Source organism: Erinaceus europaeus, chromosome 1, assembly GCF_950295315.1.
Source record: "Erinaceus europaeus chromosome 1, mEriEur2.1, whole genome shotgun sequence".
Taxonomy (NCBI): Eukaryota; Metazoa; Chordata; class Mammalia; order Eulipotyphla; family Erinaceidae; genus Erinaceus; species Erinaceus europaeus.
Window position 1 is genome coordinate 192,836,761 of NC_080162.1, and position 18,714 is coordinate 192,855,474.

The window sequence follows — 18,714 nt, forward strand, 5'->3', positions numbered from 1 at the left end:
GAGTAATGTCAATTGTCAATGCTTTGACAGAGTACCACTCAGTCTTTAGGAAGATTAGGGGGTTGAGAAAGCTGAGGAAACTTGAGCAAGAAAGCTGGAGTCACTAAGTGAGTTAAAACTAGTTTTATGGGAGTCAGGTGGTAGCGCAGGTTAAACTCACGTGGCACAAAGCATAAGGACCAATGTAAGGACCCTGGTTCGAGGCCCCGGCTCCCCATCTGCTGGGAGTCGCTTCACAGGTGGTGAAGCAGGTCTGCAGGTGTCTGTCTGTCTTTCTCTCCCCCTCTCCGTCTTCTCTTCCTCTTTCCATTTCTCTGTCCTATCCAACGACGACATCAGTAACAGTAACAACTACAACAATAAAAAAGGGCAACCAAAGAGAAAATATTAAAAGAACTTCAGTATTGTGTAGTTGTATAACATTTAAAAAAACGGTAAGTTAAACATTCTGATCCTTTTTAAAAATATACTCAAACACATGTAGAAATTGCAGATACCCCTGGAGGGTTAAAGACTAGGAAAGCTGTCAGGGGAGAGGACGGGATACAGAGTTCCGGTGGTGGGAACTGTGCAAAGTTGTGCCCCTCTTAGCCTATGGTTTTACCAACATTTCCTTTTTTTTTTTTTTTTTAAATTTTTAATTGTATTTATTCCCTTTTGTTGCCCTTGTTATTATTGTTGTTATTATTGTTGTCGTCGTTGTTGGATAGGACAGAGAGAAATGGAGAGAGGAGGGGAAGACGGGGGGGGGGGAGAGAAAGACAGACGCCTGCAGACCTGCTTCACCACCTGTGAAGAGACTCTCCTGCAGGTGGGGAGCAGGGGGTTCGAACCGGGATCCTTACTCTGGTCCTTGTGCTTTGTGCCACCTGCTTAACCTTCTGCGCTATTGCCTGCCTCCCTCCAATGTTTCCTTTTTATAAATAAAAAATAAAAAAAAATTGAAGGTGAACTAAAAAAATACAACTGAAAGTGATGTGGTCATAGGACCACATCCAAAACTGGGGAGAGGAATATTCTCCATAGAAGGGATCTGAAGGGCCAACAAACATGACAAAATGCTCCAAGTCACTGTCAGAAAAATGCAAATGAAGACAATGAGATACCACTTCACTCCTGTGAGAATGTCATACATCAGAAAAGATAGCGGTAACAAATACTGGAGAGGTTGTGGGGACAAAGGAACCCTCCTGCACTGCTGGTGGGAATGTCAATTGGTCCAACCCCTGTGGAGAGCAGTCTGGAGAACTCTCACAAGGTTAGCAGTGGACCTACCCTATGACCCTGCCATTCCTCTCCTGGGGATAGATCCTAAGGAGCCAAACACTCCCACCCAAAAAGATTTGTGTACACCTATGTTCATAGCAGCACAATTTGTAATAGCCAAAGCCTGGAAGCAATCCAGATGTCCGACATCAGATGAGTGGCTGAATAAGTTGAGGTATATGTACACAATGGAATACCACTCAGCTGTTAAAAATGGTGACTTCACCTTCTTTACCCCATCTTGGATGGAGCTTGAAGGAATCATGTTCAGTGAGATGTCAGAAACAGAAAGCTGAATATGGGATGATTTCATTCATAGACAGAAGTTGAAAGGAAAAAAAAAAAGATCAGAAGGGAAAACACAAAGCAGAATTTGGGACTGTAGTTGGTGTATTGCACCAAAGTAAAAGACTCTGGGGGTGGGTGGGAGGGCTCAGGTGCTGGAAGATGACGGCAGAGGAGGACCTAGTGGGGGTTGAATTGTCATGTGGAGATGTTAACCATGTACAAACTATTGTATTTTGCTGTTGACTGTAAACCATTAATCCCCCAGTAAAGGAAAAAAAAAATTGAGGATGAACTAAGAAATACATCTGAATGTGGTCATAGGAACAACGACAACAAGAGGAATACTTTTATACACAGGATTTTATTTCGCACTGCTGTAACAATTTCATTATAGACCAAGGGAGAAAAAGAAAAGGGATAAAACCACCACACTGAGTAAATTACTAAAGCTTTTCTACTTTTTAACAGGATTTTCCATCTGGTAGATTTACTGTCATATCCCCTTCAAAACAGACAAGATGCTTACCATATTTTAAAGACTATAGGTTGCCACTGAAAGAAAAAATTCACACAGTCACTGTACATCAAGGTTGAAAAGCTGTCCTGCATGAACAATAGAAAGCATGTGAATGAAAGGAAAGGAAAACATTATTGTGTTTAAAGGAAGATTACAGTCCTCATCATGTAGCATCTAAACGCGGACATTCATTCTTCTTGGAGTCGCCCGGAAGTTCTCACTCCCGCTCTTTTCACTCTGTATACTGTGTTTTTACCTAACAGTATTCATTAAGGCAAACAAATCCTTTTCTGAAGAGGTCGTAAAGAAATTGTGGACAAATAGCAAACTTTTGGCATTAAAACAGGTTAACACATACATAGCCTTTAGTAATGTACACTAAGCATATTTTTCTTGGACTAGTGACAAGAAAAAAAATGAACATGCTTGTTAACAATGTCAGAAAGTTTAAAATTCAGTGTCCAAGCAATTCCTAACAATGCCTCCGTAGCTTTAAGCTCTAATCAGGGTAGTATTTATGCAAATGCATTAAAGAATTCAAGCTTGGCAAATTACACCCAAGCAGGTTATTAAACTATATATACAGAAAGGAAATGATAAATAGACTTAAAAGAGTCCTTCTGTTTGTCCTTATAGCCTTGAAAACTGACAATCGTTCGAGGACAGTTCTGTAAGATCAAACATTAGGTGACCACAGGTGCTGGGAGACCCAACCACACAGACCCATTTCCAGTCCTCGAGATGACTTTGTAGTGTTGAATACCATTCAGCTTGTAGGTAAGGGTACAAGACAACATTTAACAAAAATAATCACATCAATTGACCGAGAAATCAAATGCAAGTAGATATGAATACCATCTCCAAAATCTGTCTTTTTAAGTGAACATTAACCATTTATTCAAAGTTATACAAGAATTTGAAGGATTAAAGTCTTCTGTGACATAAAGCCATTTCAAACAGTTTCATGTCTCAGCTGAGCAGGAGGGTAAAAGAATGAGTGAGTGGAGGCCCCCACTGGGTAGTGAGTGAGCGGGTAAAACCAGACTCAACAGCAGCCGCCCCCGGCTTGCTGTCCTCCCTGATTGCCTGTGTGTGTGGCATTAGTAGCAGCGTGCTGAGGGCCGATTTTAATGCCATTTGCCTGAAATGAAAAAAGACAAAGGTAATAAATATACTGAATCCCTCCAGATAGTAAAGCTTAACTAAATAAATCTATTTGATTTTTTCATGACACAGATTTTTTAGCAACAAAATATTACCTCTTAAGAGGTATTCCTTATTTTTAACATCCAGAGACACCTCTGGAAGGATACCTGTATCTTTTAAATCGTACAAGGTATGAGGTAATCAGAAACTGGCTAATGTTGCATATAAGGGACTTCTTACAATGTTGACACTATGCAAAACAATCACTGCAAAATGTCCTTAAAGGGTAAAACTTGCAAAGAACAAACAAAAAATCTCCAACAACGACAACAAAACTCCCTTGCTACTCCAACCTTTTCTCTAGACAGTCTCTGTTCCGTGTTGAATCAGCCGTTCAGGCTAAGGGCATATGAGTGTTCTGTGTCATCAATAATTTCTATGATCCCCAAAGACGTGGCAGCCTGCCAAGAACCCACACACAGAGCAGTTCTTTCATTCATCAAACTCACACTTCTGTCTTAACCCTCACTCCCTCAAGTGGATTTTACCTAAAAACACAACACTTTGCGAAAAGTAATACAGTAGCTTCAGAAATTAAGCTCTTAAGGAAACTTTACGTCACAGTAAATCTCAGATTTATAGCGCTTGGCAACAGTAGCAGCCTCGGGGGTTCTGGCACTAGCTCAGTATTGACAGCAGCTGATGTGGTTTCTTTTCGCTCTTTTGACTCCTCTTTAATAAAAAGCATGCCCTATGGCTCATTGGTTTTGCCCCCTCTGGGCTGGTAGCAACTTCTTGAGGAATCGAGGAGTCAGACTTGGCATTAGGCCAAATAAATCGCACGGCCTGTTGGCTCCTGACAGCACGTTGCAATCCCAGCCGCACACAGCACAGAAAAGCAGTCAGCTACTATATGAGACCAGACAGAAACAATGAATGCGCCCTTTTAAGTAGAGGGCCAATTACTATTCAATTTATATGGCATTAGTCTCTGAATGGTACTGCCTTTAAATGAACTCAACGTGTACTGCCGCAGACTAGGCCTAGAAAGGAGTATTTAGGAACTATGTTAAGCTGAATGGGATGAGGGAATCAAGTACTCTTTGGAAACTTTAGGCAAGTTTGACTGCTGTTGGTTTCAGCAAAGAATGCTGAGACAAACGGTAAGAAATCTTATTTACGTAGAGGTCAAGAGGCAGCGTAAAGTCTTCCTAGCTGCAAATGGGGTTTTTCCCTCGGAAGGAATAGCACTGATGTTCATATTAGAAATATGGGCAGAAAAGTCAGTAATATGCCATGGTCATATAAGTACTGTAAGGTAAGTACGAATAAACACAGAGGAGTTTTTAGGTGAAAATGATCTTTGAAGTGATGCTTTCAATTATACACTTTCAAAGCTCTACATAAGTCATAGTGATCAAGAGTAGCTTGAAGTAATATTACAAACCCCCTGTGTCAGCTGCCAATTACCAATGTATTAACTCGCTCTCCTACAAATGTGTCATGCTATGCTGGGAGTAATTTCCAAATGGCGCATTTCCTTCCTTCTTCCTAAACTGCAGAGTTGTGCAGCACGTGCGTTTACACACTAGGAAATTATTCCCCAAAGCAGATGATACCATATGGACGGGTGGAATAAAGTGGATTTTCTTCTCTCTTTGGGGGATTTGTATTATTTTGCATTGCTTGCACAAATGGATATTTTTCCCAAGTAATACTACGCTGCAGTGTAAACACTTAGCTGCCATACAACATAGAACAAAATCTCAATTAGATAAATTATTATCTGCTACTTAAGGTTCATTTTAGGACTTTAAAAAAAAAACAACCCACGAACGATATAATAATTAAAACGCAATTCTAAATTCGTATTAACTGATAGCATCTATGTGATTATACCTCGTTATTAATGTCAAAGACTCCTTCTTGGATTTTTTCATAAATTTCTTTTGCTGTGTTAATAAATGCCTGAAAGGTAAGACAGAAAAATTATCATTTCAATCGATGGAGAAAAAGTATATGACTAAGTTCAGCAGATAAAAACACTCAACAAAGCTGGACTAGAAGGGAAATTCCTCAGCCCGATAAACAGAAAAGAAATATTCACAGCTAATATCATACCCAATGGATGACATATTTTTTTAATCTCGAAAGACAAGACTGTATGTGAACGGTTGTTAGTTTTTAGTACCATCATTCATGATAACCAAGTAAGTGGAACAGCACAAATTTTCATCAATAAACATTCATGAAAACCAAAATGTGGTGTATGACCTTATGATAGAATGAAGTATGTCCAGAAGGCCAGTTCCTGAGAGAAAGTAGGTGGCCGGCAGTCCCGGGTGAGAGGAAGAGGGAGAGGAGGCTGACAATGGCGTGAGATCTCTCTGTACCATGCTGAAATGCTCTGGCCTAAGGAGGGGGGATGCTCTGATATTTGTGAGAATACTAAAAAGCACTGAACTGTGTCCTTTAAAAGGATGACTTTCATAGTATGCAGAATACAGCTAAGAACGATACACACACGGGGGCTGGGCGGTAGCGTAGCAGGTTAAGCGCACATGGCGCCAAGCACAAGGACCGGCGTAAGGACCCCAGTTCTAGCCCCCGCCTCCCCACCTGCAGGAGGGTTGCTTCACAGGCTGCAGGTGTCTGTCTTTCTCTCCCCCCTGTCTTCCCTTCCTCCCTTGACTTCACTCTGTCCTATCCAGCAACAACGATGAACAACAAAGCAACAAAGGAGAAAAAGTGGCCTCCAGGAGCAGTGGATTCTTGGTGCAGGCACTGAGCCCCAGCGATAACCCTGGAGGCAAAAAATATACCTTAAAAAAAAAAAAAAGACACCCCCCCCCCCCCACCACACATATTATAATCCATGATCCAAGAGGTGGAGTGGGAAAGTACCACAATGTGAGAACAGCACACACGGGAAAAACACACACCGACTACGGATACATAAGCCTTCATGTCAGAAAAAGCACTTTTGGAGGCCACTGCTCCACACAAAACCCTTTATACCACCACAAAGTATTACTTAATATACAGTGTAAGAGGAAAATGATCGAACTTAGGAGATAGCATAATGGTTATGCAAAAATTAATAAATAAGTAAAATTTATGCTTGAGGCTCCAAAGGTGCCCGGCTCAATCCTCTGCACCATCCTAAGCCAGAGTTGAGCAGTGCTATGTTAAAGAAAGAAGTAAGTAATAAACGCAATGATGCTTCAGATAAAGAGACAAACGATATCTTCTATTATGCCGAATAAAATTTTCACCCTTCCCATACATCACACTACTAGACAAACAGAGACTCTGAGCATCAACCAAACTAAGCCTCTAAATAAAACAACGAATCCATGAGCACTCTCTATGCAGACTACAAGATATTTAATAAAGTGATGAATAATTGTGGAACAACATAAACTGTTGTATCTAGAGGCTTAATTTGGTTGGAGTTCTGTGACAGAAGGCGCATATAAATCTTGGTTGTAAGTTGGGTCTGAGAGCTTATAATCAATATTGTAAGTTGGGCCTTCAATTAGCATTCTATGAAAATTCATAGAAGGCTAGTCTCCACTATTACTGACATAGACTTAATTCAAATTTAAAAAGTAAACAGGGTTCATGGCGAGGAATGAATCATACCTTTTGTCTTTTCTACACTGGAAACATTTGACTGGTGAACCTGCCACCAGAGCTTTTGTTTCCTAATTAACAGGACTGATATGTTTTCACCTTTAAAGGCCTTACAGCTCCCCAGAGCAATCAATCTCTTGCAGCTCAATTACTGCACCAAGAACATACCAGTCAGTGAAGAAGACCCGGCCGACTGCAGCAGGAGCACAGAGATATGAATATGCATAAACTTTAAGTGGCTGATCGAATCGTCAGAGAGGGTCATGAGAATTCGCAGCAAAATAATGAGAAGAATTAATCACTGCAGATTCACAAGGTACTCAGAAAGTGAGTGCTTTTCATGTGTGCTGGAGTTGAAGCGAAGGGGAAACTGGCTTTTGGCCAAGTATGAATTGATTCACATTCCTCAAAACTGAAACTGTCCTTATATGTACTGAAAAATCTCATTTTATTTCCAGTAACATGTTAATTACCTCGATGATCTTAGAAACCAGACTAACCAATGAAGTCAAATGACCATAAAATTATAGGGCTGGTATCCTTATAGGGTCAATTATGTGTGTCCATTTCACCAAGACATTAGAACTACAAGGTGCCATGAATGAGTTATAATTTCTTATAAATAAGCATCTATAGTATGTCATTGTCAAATGTACCAATTTGTGTAATTTTTTTTCTAATCTGCTGATGAACTACTTTCTTTGTATTTATTTCCCTTTGTTGCCCTTGTTTTATTGTTGTAGTTATTATTGCTGTTGTTGATGTCGTTGCTGTTGGGTAGGACAGAGAGAAATGGAGAGAGGAGGGGAAGACAGAGAGGGGGAGAGAAAGACAGACACCTGCAGACCTGCTTCACCGCCTGTGAAGCGACTCCCCTTCAGGGGGGAGCCGGGGGCTCGAGCCGGGATCCTTCCGCAGGTCCTTGTGCTTTGCGGCATGTGCGCTTAACTGCTGCGCTACCGCCCGACTCCGCTGATGAACTACTTTATCAAGCTGTTTAAGAAAGCTACGCTACATACAAAATTTTACGTCACTATTAGACTTACTGCTTCATTAGTAATACTTCATCAAACACCTTTAAAGGATGGTTGTACCCAGTGGTCTTAAGAAATATTTTATCGGGAGTCAGGTGGTAGTGTAGCGGGTTAAGCGCACATGGCACAAAGCACAAGAACCTGTGTAAGGAAGGATCAGGGTTCGAGCCCCCAGCTCCCCACGGGCAGGGTAGTTACTTCACAGTGGTGAAGCAGGTCTGCAGGCGTCTATCTTTCTCTCCCCCTCTCTAACAATGACATCAATAACAACAACAATAAAAACAACAAGAGCAACAAAAGGGAATAGATAATAAAAAAAGAAATATTTTGTCTTAAGATATACAATTAATTTCATTATGACTGAAATTTAACTTCCTTATATTTTCTTTTATAACTCCTGTCATCTCAATAAAATGGTTTTTGGACAGTGATACATTCACTTTTTTTTAAAATTGCATTTATTAATGAGAAAGATACAAGAAAGAACTAGACATCAGTCTGGTGGTACATGTGTTGCTGGGTATTGATCTCGGGACCTCATGCTTGAGAGTCCAATGCTTTATCCACTGAGCCATCTCCCGGACCACTAAATTCACTTTTTTTTTTAAAAATTTATTTATTCCCTTTTTGTTGCCCTTGTTTTTATTGTTATAGTTATTGTTGTTGTTGTTGATGTCATCGTTGTTGGATAGGACAGAGAGAAATGGAGAGGAGGGGAAGACAGGGGGAGAAAAAGATAGACACCTGCAGACCTGCTTCACCACCTGTGAAGTGACTCCCCTGCAGGTGGGGAGCCGGGGGCTTGAACCCAGATCCTTATGCCGGTCCTTGCGCTTTGCGCTAAGTGTGCTTGACTCGCTGTGCTACCGCCCGACTCCCACATTCACTTGTTTTACAACTCTCTGATTCCATGTGGCAGATGTTGAAACAAGTTATCTTCTATTCTCAGCATAGAATTAGAAAGGATGTTCTATAAATGAACACTTATATAAGCATCACAGCAAAAGTTAGTGTTTAATACACATTAGTAAGTGATAAGTGACCAACTTCAGTGATTCCTCATAATTTACAGGTCCATGTAACAAACGTAGAATGCAGCACATCTGCCTTAAACGTGTGTAACTATCAGCTGAGATCGAGTCCCATAATATAGTGAGCATTAACCAAGTGCTACCAAAGGTGATTAGACCTCAGATAAAACTTCAGAGACACTATGACGCCTTCACACTACGGCTCCTGCTTCACTATGAGCCTTAATTTGAAATTCCTTTCCAGTTTTAGGTATGATTTTAAGGGTAAGGTTTTTATCTATCAGGTCATAAAAAACAAAGCATGAGAAGGGGAGAGGAAAAAGAAAGACAGCCTGTGAGAGAGGCGCGTGAGTCCCAGTGATGATAAGCATGGCAACCTTAGGGCAGGAGGACCTGGGAAGCCTGCCCAGGAAGACGCAGCCTTATGAGACAGCTCACAAATCCTGGTAACAGGATCTCAGTGACGGTGGCCAAGGACCGGAAACTCAGAGGAAACATTTTCAGTTTTATTTTTCCAAGTTTTGCTGCTTACCAGAGTTGAGATTTTATCAGTAGGGAAGTTTTAAAGCACAAGATTCTAGTGTGGTAGTACACCTTGTTGAACACACAAGTTACAATGTACAAGAACCAGTGTTCAAGCCCCTGGTGCCCCCACCTACAAGGGCAAAGCTTCATAAGTGAGCTGTGAAGCAGTGCCGCAGGTGTCTTGCTGGGCTGCATTGCGTCTAATCTCCCTTGTCCTATCGAAAACACCCCCACCAAAAAAAAAAAAAAAAAAAAAAGGAAACAAAACACACACAGCAAAACAAACCAGGCAGCCTAAAGATCACTAAAGGATTCGTGAGACTTAAGTTAAAACTACAAGTAAGAACACTACTCATCTGCATGCCACATTTCAAAACAGACTTCTAGCTTCTTTCCACCCTAAGACCTCTATTCTCATCTTATCTAGTCCTACTGTCTGGCTCCTGTTTATTAGACATTTTGTCCCGCTTTATATCTTAACTGCCTTTCAGTGACCGAGTTGTAGATGCTACTATGAATCCATCCTAAACTTGCTGGGCAGATGACCCCACTAATGTGTCCCAGAACCTCACTTCTCCAGAGCCCTAGCCCACTAGGGAAAGATAGAAACAGGCTGGGGGTGTGGACTGACCTATCAATGCCCACGTCCAGCAAAGATGCAATTACGGAAGCCAACACTTCCACCTTCTACACCCAGTAAAGAATTCTGGTTCATACTCCCAGAGGGGGAGCAATGTTAAAGGCAGATGAGCAGAGGGCTCTGAACTCTAATCCCATCAGGGCCCAGATAGGGAAGAGGAAAAAAGGACATTCATAAATAGCAACAGAGAGTATAGGTGTGACTTAGGAAGGAAGAGAAAAAGGCACCACAGGAAAAAAAAAAAAAAAGGTAAATATAGATAGTTCTAGGAATAATAGTCAACCCCTATCAGTGACCTTGGGAGGACTACTGCAGTTTCCAGGGAAGGGAGCTGGGACCCAGAACTCTGGTGGTGGGAACAGTGTGGAATTAAGACTCCTATTATCTTATAATTTTGTAAATAAATATTAAATCACTCCTCCTCCTCCTCCTACTACTACTAATTAAAAATAAAACTTCAGTTGACTTTGGCTGCGGTTTAACAAGCAGGAGGTTCATTGCATCGAGGGTTACTTAGGCCCATAAAAACTGCAGTGGCAAAACAGGCAAAGAGTCAAAGATCAGCTGGTCATGGTGACAGGGAGCCACGAGTCCGTAAGTTAGTCGCCAGCACTTGGGTACCCGTATTCAGGTCCCGGGGAAGTGTTCTGGCGGGTGTCAGGGAGAAGGAGAGAGGCAAGGGCAGACATTTCCTGCAGACACTCGCTTAAATAACTTTCTACACACCCACAATCCCTTGTGGTTTTGCATAAGACCATCCTATCCTTGTTAGGCTGATGTCAGCCGTATATTCATGTCCCAACAAATAAAAACCAAACAAACAAACAAACAAAACCCCAGAGCATCCTAAAGATCACGAAAGGATTTGTGAGACTTAAGTTAAAACTACTTAAGTAAGAACACTACACTCATCTTATTTTCTACATTTCAAATAGCCAAATCGCAATACTGACAGGCAGATATGTATCTTACCTGTCAGATGTGGATTTTACCTTACATTGATCCAAGGTATCTACTGATTACCAGAACTGGTATTTTTCTAGATACCACAAAAATATATAAGGATGAGAAGGACTGAATTTCTACTGTTGTAGAACCAGAGCAATTTAGTTGGGAGAATGAGTTTCAATTTCCATGGAAGATGCAGGAAAAACAATTTATTCTGATACGAGGAAAATGAGTGACGGGGCAGTGGCACACCTCGCTAAGTTACCGTGTTACCATGCTCAAGGACCTGGGTTCAAGCCCCGGGCCCTCACCTTCAAGGGGAAAGCTTCCTAAGTGGTGAAACAGTGCTGCAAGTGTTTCTGTCTCTCCCTGTCTGGTCTCCTTTTCTCTCAATTTCTCTCGATATGTCCTATCAAGCTAAAAAAAAGTTTTAAGAAAAATCTTTAAAAAAAAAAAAAGTATTCTATTAAAAAAAGTTACATGTGCTATGAAGAACTTTACAGTTGATGAGGGAGAATAAAGGAAAAGGTGAACATAAAACAACATTTTAATTTTATTACGGTTTAACAGTTTTTAAGGCAAAATATGGAAAAACTATCTGCAATGAAGTATTTATGTAACATACTGCCACCTGGTGGTAAAACAAAAACTACAACATACACTGGGTAAGAATTCAAAGACAAATCTCAGCATCTTATGCTGTAAATAACATATTGAGCAGATGGTAGAAAGGGGCGGGGGAGGTAGCACAATGGTTATGCAAATAGCTCTCATGCCTGAGGCTTCCAAGTCCTAGGTTCAATTCCCCACACCACCACAAGCCAGTGCTGTGGTATTTCTTTCTCTTTGCCGCTCTCTTAAAACAAAAAAATTTTAAAAAGGGAAACTATTGGTAAAATGAGTGACTTTTTAGTTTTTTTCTTTTTTTTTAGAAACACAGAGTATAAGACAACCAAGGATGCTCTTTTTCTTCTCAACTGTAAATCAATGCCACAGTAGGTGTCCATCTGTCCAAGTGAGGATAATCTACTATTTACTGAGCACTTATTACAAGTCTGTCTGGTTGAGTGATTTACATAGGTTCTCGTTATTTCTCAGAAGAAATTCAAGGCCTAGCGGCAGAGTACAACAGTTCACCACACACAAGGCCCTGGGTTTAAGCCTAGAACAACACGGGAGCACCATGGATGTGGACTGGTGCTATGGTGACTTTCCCTGTCTCTCATTTCTGAAATAGTTGGTCCAGGAGCAGTGGAATCACACATGTGCAAGGCTCCAATATGGGGGAAAGGTATGCAGAAAGACAATGAAATTACCTGCTTTCAAGAAAATTTGTTTGAGGCTGAAGGTATGCATTAACCAATGTCCATGTCCAGTGGAGAAGCAATTACAGAAGCCAGAAAGAACTCCCACTTTCTGCACCCAGTAAAGAATGGTTCATACTCCCCAGAGAGTATGAAATGATAGGGGAAGAAAACCAGAGGCTCTGTACACTCATTCCACCAGGACCCAAAGCGTTTGTCACAGAAATCTTGTTTATAGACCATCAATGAAAGGGAAATGAATCTGGAAAACTCCAGAGGAAGCCAGGCATGGTTTCACTTATTTGAAAGAGAAAAAGAAAAACACTTGGAAGTAGTAATAGGTGTAGGGGTGAACTAGAAGGGAAGTGTTGGTATGCTTCTAATTCTACTTCTAAAAACCTTTTCTGTTTCATTTGGTTTAAATCCCCCCTACTTAACACTGCATTCTATTTACATAACACTGTATTCTATTTACATAACCTCTGTTAACAAGCACCACCCTCCTCCAGGGCATTGGTGGTTCAGTGGCAGAATTCTTGCCTGCTCCGCCCCCTCTCCTTGTCATACCCTGATTTTCACCAGTCACTTTTCTCTCCACCCTCTCTGCCTCGCATCCTGTTCCCACCCTACTGGGCTAGTATATTTATAAGGACAAGATTGTTTGTAATTTTTAGTTTAGCTTAGCTTGGCTTAGATTGTGCTGTGTCCTGCATGAATAAAGAGATACTGCGTACAACCCAGCCATGAGTCCCAGGTCGTCTGTTACCCGCCTGTGAAGCCAGCCCGTAGAAAACAACAGGGAAGTGAAGGCAAGACCATTGAACACACACACACACACACACACACACACACACACACACACACACACAGAGAGGGAGAGAGAGAGAGAGATATTTAGAATCAGTCCATATCAGTAACCTTGGGAGAACCACAGCAGCTTCCAGTGGAGGGGATGGGACACAGAACTCTGGTGGTGGGAATTGTATAGACCCAGGAGTCGTAGAGCAGCGGGTTAAGCGCATGTGGCGCAAAGAGCAGACCGGCGTAAGGAACCTGGTTGGAGCCCCTGGCTCCCCACCTGCAGGGGAGTCGCTTCCCAGCGGGTGAAGCAGGTCTGCAGGTGTCTGTCTTTCTCTTCCCCTCTCTTGTCTTCCCCTCTTCTCTCCATTTTTCTCTGTCCTATCCAACAATGACGACAACAATAACAACAACAATAAAAAAACAAGGGCAACAAAAGGAAATAAATAAATATTAAAAAAAAAAAGTATACCCCTAGGAGTCGGGTGGTAGAGCAGTGGGTTAAGCACATATGGTGCAAAGGGCAAGGACCGGCGTGAGGATCCTGGTTCGAGCCCCCGGCTCCCCACCTGCAAAGGAGTCGCTTCACAAGCAGTGAAGCAGGTCTGCAGGTGTCTGTCTTTCTCTGACCCTCTGTCTTCCCCTCCTCTCTCCATTTATCTCTGTCCTATCCAACAACAATGACAACAACAACAAAACAACAAGGGCAACAAAAGGGAATAAATATTAAAAAAAAACTTAAAAATCTTTATAAAAAAAAGAACTTTAGGGAGTCAGGTGGTAGTGCAGCGGGTTAAGCGCACGTGGTGCAAAGCGCAAGGACAGGTGTAAAGATCCCGGTTTGAGCCCCAGGCTCCCCACCTGTAGGGGAGTCGCTTCAAAGACGATGAAGCAGGTCTGTAGGTGTCTATCTTTCTCTCCCCCTCTCTGTCTTCCCCTCCTCTCTCCATTTCTCTCTGTCCTAACTAACAACGACGATATCAGTAACAACAACAATAACTACAACAACAATGAAAAACAAGGGCAACAAAAGGGAAAATATAAAAAAATTTAAAAAAGAACTTAATTTTGCAAATCAATATTCAATCACTAATAACCTGCTTGTATGATCAAATTATATCTATAAAGTGATGGAATGGCTAAAGGAGAGGCTTTAGAAGGAAGCCAGACTATCTACATTCATAGCCCAGTGACCCTTCCTACTACTGGTTGTTGTAAACGTCACAATACATCTCTCTCTTTCTCTCCCCCTCTGTCTTCCCCATCTCTCTCCATTTCTCTCTGTTCTATGTAAGAACAAAAAACAAACAAAAAAGATACATTTTGCATATAAAAACATACAAGAATATGTCATGGCCTTTCTTTCTAATGTTTATTATTTTTACTGGATAGACAGCCAGAAATTGAGAGGGAAGGGGGAGATAGAGAGGGAGAGAGTCAGAGAGACGCCTGTAGCCCTGCTTCACCACTTGTGAAGCTTTTTAAACTCCTTCTGCTATCACCCCCTTCCCTCTTGATTTCTGGCTGTCTCTATCCAATATAGATTAAAAAAAAAAAAAACAAAAAACAAGACTGGAACCTAATATTCAGGCCACCAAACTTTGATTCTTATGTTAGGGCCACTCATCTTTCACACAATTCAAAGAAATTTTCATTGATTTTGTTTATTTAGCAGTAAAAGCTGAACATAAAGAGCACATACTTCTCACATCTTTCAACAGACTTCTGTTTTTAAGCCCCCCCCCCCCCCAAGGTTATTGCTGGGGCCCAGTGCCTGCACTACAAATCCACTGCTCCTGGAGGCTATTTTTTCCCTTTTGTTGTCCTTGTTGTTTATCATTGTTGTTATTATGTTTGTTATTGCTGTCGTTGTTGGATAGGACAGAGAGAAATGGAGAGGAGGGGAAGACAGAGGGGGGAGAGAAAGACAGGCACCTGCAGACCTGCTTCACAGCCTGTGAAGTGACTCTCCTGCAGGTGGGGAGCTGGGGAGCTTGAACCAGGATCCTTAACGCCGGTCCTTGTGCTCTGTGTCATGTGTGCTTAACCCACTGCTACTGCTCGGCCCCCTCAACAGATTTCTAGTTAGAAATTATTTTGGATTCCTAAGCTTGTTTTTGGAAGTTTTCTTTTAAAAAAGATTATCTTCCTATGAACTCTTCCTATAAACTGACATCACTCATGTTTAATTAGCAGCATGTGGGCCTAAACAAATCTTGTTCAATTTAGCAGGAAAATTAGGAGAGTTGGGAATTCAAACTATTAAATTACAAAGATTTGGGAGTTATAATATTAAAAAATATATATTTATTTATTTAGTTATTCCCTTTTGTTGCCCTTGTTTTACTGTTGTAGTTATTGATGTCATCGTTGTTGGTTAGGACAGAGAGAAATGGAGAGAGGAGGGGAAGACAGAGAAGGGGAGAGAAAGATAGACACCTGTAGACCTGCTTCACAGCCTGTGAAGTGACTTCCCTGCAGGTGGGGAGCCAGGGGCTTGAACTGGGATCCTTACGTTGGTCCTTGAGCTTTGCGACATGTGCGCTTAACCCGCTGAGACACCATCCGACTCCCAGGAGTTATAATATTTAAGCATTTCCTGTTTCTACTTTCTGTCAGAGATAACTCAGAGATAAATGAATGTATTTAACTTAAAGAATATGGTAGCTACCCCACTAGGGAAAGACAGAAACAGGCACGGACTATGGGTCAACCTGGCAATGCCCATGTTCAGGAGAGAAGCAATTACAGAAACCAGAACCCTTACCTTCTGCATCCCCAAAATTTTTGTAATGGTCCTGCCTTCACTTCCTTTCTAAGTCAATCATACACCTATCACTACTTGGAGTATTTTTCCTTTTTTCCTCTTGTCTCTCAGATAAAGGAAACAGTGCTTGGTTTCCTCAGATTCACTTCCCTTTCATTGATGGTATAAAAATGAGATTTCTGGTGACAAGAGCTTTGGGTCCTAATGGTAGATAGAGTCTCTGGCTTACTTCTGCTCTGGGAGTATGGACCAAAATTATTTATAGCAATTATAGAATAAGCCCATATTGGTGACCTTGGGAGAACTATTGCAGCTTCCAATGGACGGGACAGGACACAGAACTATGGTGGTGGGGACTCTATGGAATTATACAGCATCTCATACACTGGAGCAATGCTCTGGCTTCTCTCCCCCCTCAAGTGAAACTATCTTTCTCTCGGCCCTGGGTCAGACTGATGTGGGAAACAGTTAATTGCACTTATCTTCAAGTTTGGGAGCTACTCTTTGCCCTAATCCAGCTTTCCAGTTATATTCCCACTCTGACTATACCCTCCCAGACAATATTTTAAGCCCATCTCCATGCTGGTTAAGCAAAAATAACTAACGTCATGGGCCCCATGGAACATACCTTAGACCTCCTGGCTTCTTACCACCCTAAAAATCCCTATTCTCAATGGCTTTATTCCTACTTTCTATTTATTTATTTATTTTTAAAGAATATGTTTATTTATTTATTCAGGAGAAAGATAGGAAGAGAGAAAGAACCAGCTATCACTCTGGTACATGTGCTGCTGGGGATCAAACGCGGGACCTTATGGTTGAGAATCCAATGCTTTACCCACTGCGCCACCTCCCGGAGGCTATTTTCTCCCCTTTTGTTGCCCTTGTTTATTGCTGTTATTACTATTATTATTGCTGTCACTGCTGTTGGACAGGCTGGAGACAAATTGAGAGGTAAGGAGGAGACAGAGAAGGGGAGAGAAAGATAAGACACCTGTAGACCTGTCTCATCGCCTGTGAAGCGACTCCCCTGCAGGCGGGATTTCATGCCATGTGCACTCACCCCTCTAGGCTAGCGCCCGGCCCTCTGCTTTCTATTTATGAAACATTTTGTCTTGCTTTAGATCTTTAACTGCTTTCAGCTAACAAGTTGCAGATGCTACTGTGATTCTATCCTGAACTCCTTGGGCAGATGACCTCACCAGTGTGTCCTGGTTCCTCACCTCTCCAGAGCCCTACCCCAATAGGGAAAGACAGAACAGGCTGGAGGTAAGAACTGACCTGCCGATGCCCATGTCCAGCGGAGAAGCAATTACTGAAGCTAGAACTCCCACCTTCTGCTCCCTAAAAAGAACTTTGGTCTACACTCTCAGGGGGAGAAATACTAGGGGAAGGTGACTAAAAGGCTCTGAACTTCAATTCCATCAAGACCCAGAGAGAGAAGAGGAAAAAAAGGAAAGACATTATGTCATAGAGAAGCTGTGGTTCTTATAATATATAAAAAAAAAAAAAATTAAAAAAAGATTTTTTTATTGTTGTGGTTATTATTGTTGATCTCATCGTTGTTGGATAGGACAGAGAGAAATGGAGAGAGGAGGGGAAGACAGGGGGAGAGAAAGACAGACACCTGCAGACCTGCTTCATCGCCTGTGAAGCGACTCCCCTGCAGGTGGGGAACCGGGGGCTCGAACCGGGACCCTCACGCCGGTCCTTGCGCTTTGCACCACGTGCGCTTAACCCACTGCGCTACCTCCCGACTCCCCCAAGCCTCCTTTTTATCTGTCTCTCACCTCTATCTAGAGGAAAGGGGGAGAAAGGCCTCTGAGATAAGTGAGTCATGCATGCACTGAGACCCAACAACGACCCCAGTCACAAAAAACCCAAAACAAACAACAAAACCAAACATGCAAACCAAAAACAAAAAATAAATTTAAGCTGCAGAATTACTGTGATTCATTTTTAGACTCAGAAGTTAAATAGAAAAGCTCCAAGTGTCATAATGACATTTATTCATTACTCACTATTATGAGGACGTTTACTGCCTAGAACTTCACCCCTGCTAACCTCTGGACAGCAGAAGTCTCCAATAGTTGCTTTCTAGAATTCCTCTTTGGCTGCTCTCAGAATTCTTACCCAGATGGTGGGAACTATAGAATCACTCTGTGCAAACTACTTGTTCTCTTAGCCACATTTCTGTTTTTTAATAAAACAGAGTATAGCTTTACTTAGAATTACCTGTCCACTCACCTAGGTATCAGTACATCAACATCACATTCAAAAACCACAAACATGGGAGTCGGGCGGTAGCACAGCAGGTTAAGCGCAGGTGGCACAAAGCACAAGGACCGGCATAAGGATCCCGGTTCGAGCCCCCGGCTCCCCACCTGCAGAGGGAGTCGCTTCACAGGTGGTGAAGCAGGTCTGCAGTTGTCTATCTTTCTCTCCCCCTGTCTTCCCCTCCTCTCTCCATTTCTCTCTGTCCCGTCCAACAACGACGGCATCAATAACAACAACAACTACAACAATAAAACAAAGGCAACAAAAGGGAAAAAAAATAAATATTAAAAAACAAAACCCCACATAGACCATATGCATCCAGAAATTTTCCAACAGTTCAGATTATTTAATGTCTTGAAACATTCCCACATTTCACTACTGTCCTGCCCTCATTCATGCAACATAAAAATATTTTCAGGAAAGTATACGCAAAGATATGTACGTTAAAGTATTTTGACTTTAGAAGAAAGCTAAGAATATGGGTAAAGCATGTCATCTAAACTGAATGCTATCAGGCGCTTCAAAGGGAAGAAGACA

At 41.8% G+C, this 18,714-nt stretch overlaps 1 protein-coding gene across 1 annotated transcript in view; it reads right to left on the reverse strand.

Moving 5' to 3' along the window:
• Nucleotides 1–1,896: 1,896 nt before the first annotated feature.
• The window catches only part of RAB2A (RAB2A, member RAS oncogene family), a 68,114-nt gene continuing 51,296 nt past the window's right edge, over nt 1,897–18,714 (reverse strand). The window contains exons 7-8 of the mRNA XM_060200971.1: nt 5,117–5,185; nt 1,897–3,212 (exon numbers count right to left, since the gene is read on the reverse strand). Of these exons, the coding sequence (XP_060056954.1) occupies nt 3,117–3,212; nt 5,117–5,185 (165 nt within the window). The 3' untranslated portion in view covers nt 1,897–3,116. The remainder of the gene's footprint in view (nt 3,213–5,116; nt 5,186–18,714) is intronic.